Source organism: Plectropomus leopardus, chromosome 10, assembly GCF_008729295.1.
Source record: "Plectropomus leopardus isolate mb chromosome 10, YSFRI_Pleo_2.0, whole genome shotgun sequence".
NCBI classification, from domain to species: Eukaryota; Metazoa; Chordata; class Actinopteri; order Perciformes; family Serranidae; genus Plectropomus; species Plectropomus leopardus.
The window spans coordinates 16145044-16150422 of record NC_056472.1 but is presented as its reverse complement, the minus strand read 5'-3'; the positions used below and the strand labels follow the sequence as shown (position 1 = coordinate 16150422).

Below are 5379 nucleotides of genomic sequence, written 5' to 3'. Positions count from 1 at the left end.
TCTACGGTGGAGAAACAAAGGAAAAACATCAAACTCAAGTGAATCATATGTGCAGAAACTCATCATAACCTCTCATTTACTTTGCACACATGTGACAATGAAATCACAGCACATAGATTCATGTCAACCCACAACAAGCGTCACCTAAGTCCTCTGCAAACACCAAAGTGCCTGCACGGAGCACAGAGGGGTTTACCCTCCACTACATCTCTGCTAATGTCCATGTGGGAAGCAACATAGAACACATACCACAAGACAAACATACTCGCCAGAAAAATTGGGGCTTGAGAAAGTTCCCCAGCGGATTGGTCCTTGTCTGTGTCGACGCCGATGACGTTGCGCTGTGAAACACGTGGGCCACGGTATCCAGAGCTCACATAAACAAAGCCACATTGGCCAGACTGGGTAGTCGAAGCTGGTGTCGCTGTCAGTGCGCGGAGTCACACGGTTTTGTCCGCCTGGCATTGTTGGGTACCGCCGCTCATGATTTGGAGCTTTTACACAAATTGATGAATACCCCCTGCATGTTTATCGCATGGATTGAATGCCACGATCCTGATGTGAAAGAGGTAAGAATGACTCTTTGCTTTATTTGCAACATGATCTGTGTCTGCGCTTTACTTGCGTCGCCTTCTCCGAGCCTTTTAAATCTTTTTTTCTTTTGGTTTCTTTTCACTGTTTAACTGAAATAATTAGGAACTGAGTCAGACTGCGTAGATCTGCTGTTGCTGCTGAAATTTCACGAGTTTTTTTTTCGTAGCTTTCTGCTTTCTACACAAGTAATTCTAAGTGCGCAAAGTTGGTCTGATCACCAGAAACACTTTATAAGAAGAAAAGAAAAGAGGACTTTTTATGTTCTGTGTGCACGTATTTTGTCAGTATCCATTCAATTTTTTGACATATTCTAAAAACGCTATGCGTAATTACAAATTGGTTGCAGTTTGCGCGCAGTTTAGTGGGATAAAATTGTCTGTATTTGGGATCTTGATGTCATTTTTTTCTTCAGACATATGCTTTATTTTATAATCTAAAAATCTAGTAAATTACAAAGTGATGTGTTTTATTAGGGGAAGATCCAGGACAGAGCCGCTTTCTTGCATCCTGACACCCATACAGTTCCTGACAATACCCGTTTCAAGTGTCACCGAAAAACTGTCAGAAGACTTGAGGTAGGCTATGGAAAATTATTTACAAATATAATTATAGATTGTTTTTCCACTGTATTTTATTATGAAAATACTCATACACTGCTATTTTATGTTTGGAGTAAAATTAGATTAAATACTAAACTGTGAAACTTCCCTCCCGGTTTCAAAGTCTAATGTGTTTCTACCGGTTCTGATTTGCAGCCATGCCCTGCGTTCAGGCTCAGTATGGATCATCACCTCAAGGAGCTAGTCCTGCTTCCCAGAGCTACAGCTACCACACCGCAGGAGAATACAGCTGCGACTTCTTAACACCTGAGTTTGTTAAGTTTAGCATGGACTTGACCAACACTGAGATCACAGCTACTACTTCGCTCCCAAGTTTCAGTACATTCATGGACAACTATAACACCAGTTACGACGTTAAACCGCCCTGTCTGTATCAGATGCCCCACTCTGGAGAGCAGTCCTCCATCAAGGTGGAGGACGTCCAGATGCATAACTACCATCAGCAGAGCCACCTGCCACCTCAGACGGAAGAAATGATGGCTCACTCTGGGCCTATGTACTTCAAACCGTCCTCGCCTCACGCACCGAGTACCCCAAACTTCCAGGTCCAGCCTAATCACATGTGGGAGGACCCCGGCTCCCTGCACAGTTTCCACCAGAACTATGTCGCGGCCACGTCTCATATGATAGACCAGCGCAAGAATCCGGTGTCGAGGCTTTCGCTCTTCTCCTTCAAGCAATCCCCGCCCGGTACTCCAGTGTCCAGCTGTCAGATGCGGTTCGACGGGCCGCTGCACGTCTCCATGAACCACGATAACCCGGGCGTGCACCGCGGCCTGGACGGCCAGAGCTTCGCGGTGCCCAGCGCCATACGGAAACAGGCTGGTCTGGCCTTTCCTCACTCCCTGCAGCTCAGCCACGGGCATCAGCTGGTGGACAGCCAAGTGCCATCGCCCCCGTCCCGAGGATCTCCGTCAAACGAGGGTCTGTGTGCTGTATGTGGGGACAACGCAGCCTGCCAGCATTATGGAGTGAGAACCTGCGAGGGCTGCAAAGGATTTTTCAAGGTGGGCTGACATGACAGCAACCGTCAATCAGAGTTTCTGTTGTTACACGAAAGATATGCTGTGTGTTCTTTATTATTGAAGGCGCCCGTGATTTAAAATTTGCCCTAAAATAATACATCCTAAGCATATAATACAATTACATTTTAGACACTAAATAATATCAAACAGCACCTTAAAGTGCGCGCGTGAAAAATAACTTTATATGACAAGCACATATAGTTGATCTCAAAGGAATAAGTAAAATATGAAAGACCACGAATGTCTATTTGCTGTTGGTCTATTCCCTCTTGTTGGTTTATTCAGCGCAGTCCCAAACAGGAGATGAGACTGATATTATATCGTTTTCATCTTTTCTTTTTTTTTATATCACTTGTGCAGCAATCCACACTCCATGTTCTAGGTGTTATATATCCTTGGAAACAGGCCTGTAGAGTGACTTTGTTTATTTTTTCTGTCTTTTCAGCGCACTGTTCAGAAAAATGCAAAATACGTGTGTTTAGCAAATAAAAACTGTCCTGTTGACAAACGCCGAAGAAACCGTTGCCAATTCTGCCGTTTCCAGAAGTGCATTGTCGTCGGAATGGTGAGAGAAGGTATGTTTAGGCTATGCATTAAATTATTTTAGACCTGTAGTTATATTTCCTGTGGAAACGTGTGCGTAAAAGAGAGTTGGATTCTTATTTAAAGCCAGATTGAAGTATTTACTCACAACACCAGGAGTGCGTATTAATGATTTATATGTCATATTTTTCTTCCAATGCAGTTGTCCGAACGGATAATCTGAAAGGTCGGAGAGGACGCCTACCATCCAAACCCAAAAGTCCCCAGGAGCCCTCCCCACCCTCGCCGCCGGTGAGCCTCATAAGCGCACTTGTTAGGGCCCATGTGGACTCCAACCCCTCCATGTCTGCTTTGGACTACTCCAGAGTAAGTACAATGCAAGAAATAAAAAACACTTAAAAAGAAAAAAGTGACAACTATTAATCCAGGTGAAAATAGAGGGAACAAGATTGACGGCCTTTTTTAATTTCTTTTAGGTAACAATTTACAGCCTTGAAAGTTTTCTGTAATACTCTCAGGCTTTTAATGTGGTATATTTTCCCTCCTAAGTAAATTGCGTTGAAATAGAGAACTTAATAAAAAGAAGACATGAATTTAATAGTGAAAAAGCACCCTCTCCCTCTTGGAAATGGGCATTTGCAATTTCACGGATTATATATTTTAAAGGACCTCATTAAGGCGCTGTTTAAATTAAATTCCAGTTCCAGGCTAACCCTGACTACCAAATGACTGGAGACAACACTCAGCACATCCAGCAGTTCTATGATCTCCTGACGGGCTCCATGGAGATCATCCGGGGCTGGGCGGAGAAGATCCCCGGCTTTTCTGATCTACCGAAGCAAGATCAAGATCTCCTCTTTGAATCCGCCTTCCTTGAACTTTTCGTCCTGCGGCTGGCGTACAGGTGAGCCGCCTAATTACTAAACAAAACAATCTGTGGCTTTAGATAATCATCAGCTCCTCCTTCAAGCTTCATTGCTTTGGGTTTTATTAGCTGCCCAATAATAAGGAGGCTCTTAAATTCCCATTTATTGCCAAGCATAATTAATGGCATTTTCTTATTAATTGCAGGTCCAACCCGGTGGAAGGCAAACTTATTTTTTGTAATGGAGTGGTGTTACACAGGCTACAGTGCGTCCGTGGATTTGGAGAGTGGGTGGATGCAATCGTGGACTTTTCTTCCAACTTGCAGAGCATGAACATAGACATCTCAGCTTTCTCCTGCATCGCAGCGCTGGCCATGGTAACAGGTGCGTGAAGGCGGCAGCTTGTTTGGAAACTACGATTACAAAGAATGCAAAATTTTAGTTAACGTATCGGAGGTAATTTATATGTCTTTTTTTGTATTTCAGAGCGACACGGGCTTAAGGAACCCAAGAGAGTCGAGGATCTCCAAAATAAGATAGTCAACTGCCTCAAAGATCAAGTGACATTCAATGGCGGTGGACTGAATCGTCCCAACTACTTGTCAAAACTCTTGGGAAAGCTCCCCGAACTGCGCACGCTATGTACCCAAGGTCTGCAGCGTATCTTTTACCTAAAACTAGAAGATCTAGTCCCTCCGCCAGCAATAATTGACAAACTTTTCCTCGATACCCTACCTTTCTGAGTCTGACTCCATGGCAAGACCTCAAAGAACTTCCAAAAGACTGTTTATGAGTCAGACAGATTTTTATTATTTCTGAATATTTGCAAGCTCCGTAGGCTAACAGAACAATACCATATTATGAGTAGAGACAGAGAAAAAAAGAATAACAAGAGGAAGAGACAGAGTTTGATTGCTGTGTAGGCCTTTTAATTCTTTTTTTTTTTTTAAATGCCAATCAAGTGAATCATCACGGGGAATTTCTCTCCCGAAATTGTCAAGTTAATCCGGTCTTGCAATCACTTACTGTTTATTTAACATCGGCTCTACTGATTCAGCATACTCAGATGTAATATATTTCATTTATATATATGAACACACACGCACACACACACTGTATATTATGATAGATTATGTGATGCCTCCAGTGCATCGGTTTATAACATGTGTACAAAGTTTGTTATAATGAAAAAAGATTTAATTTCCTTTTTTTTCTGACTCGTGCCTATGTGTTTCTGACAGGATCCCAAAAAGTATCCAGAAAAGACAACGCATGTTCTAGTTTTCTTTTTCTCCTTTTTTCTTTTCTTCTATAGGCACTTGCTGAGGTGATGTCTATATATAATATATACCGGACACTATGTAGTCTGCTAGATTTGATACAGATTCGTAGTTATGGCACTCCTTTTATGTATGACGCATATGTGGAAAAATATCTCATCTGTATAGAAAATGAGGGACCCATGGTGTTTGTAAAACTGTCAGACATTCCTTGTTTGTATGTGCTGTAAGTATTGTTGCTGTTGAATATAAACGTTTCTATATATTTATTATTTCTATTGCCAAGAGCTACACTAAGCATGGTGCAATTTAAACGATTTCAAACCATCCAAGTTTCATGCTGAGCACGTTGTCTATGTTTTATGTCTTATAAGCGTCTATAGGTAGTTATGATTTAACACGTTTTTTGGAAATGGAAAAAAAACAAAAACTCCCATCTTATATCAAGAGG

The 5379-nt window shown here is 42.1% G+C and overlaps 1 protein-coding gene across 1 annotated transcript; it reads left to right on the top strand.

Annotated features, from left to right (window-relative positions):
• Nucleotides 1-426: 426 nt before the first annotated feature.
• Nucleotides 427-5065, top strand: nr4a2a (nuclear receptor subfamily 4, group A, member 2a). Its single transcript, XM_042494680.1, has 8 exons — nt 427-569; nt 1068-1169; nt 1350-2221; nt 2685-2814; nt 2985-3148; nt 3484-3686; nt 3854-4032; nt 4135-5065. Exons 3-8 carry the CDS (start codon nt 1352-1354, stop codon nt 4389-4391), a joined length of 1803 nt encoding a protein of 600 aa, XP_042350614.1. The 5' UTR covers nt 427-569; nt 1068-1169; nt 1350-1351; the 3' UTR covers nt 4392-5065.
• Nucleotides 5066-5379: the final 314 nt, after the last annotated feature.

What these genes read in the sequence shown, in the direction of transcription:
- nr4a2a (XM_042494680.1), top strand. Translation starts at nt 1,352, where the DNA reads ATGCCCTGCGTTCAGGCTCAGTATGGATCATCACCTCAAGGAGCTAGT. An exon ending in GTCCTGCGGCTGGCGTACAG is followed by an intron (nt 3,687 to 3,853) that starts GTGAGCCGCCTA and finishes TATTAATTGCAG; the next exon opens with GTCCAACCCGGTGGAAGGCA. An exon ending in AGCGCTGGCCATGGTAACAG is followed by an intron (nt 4,033 to 4,134) that starts GTGCGTGAAGGC and finishes TTTGTATTTCAG; the next exon opens with AGCGACACGGGCTTAAGGAA.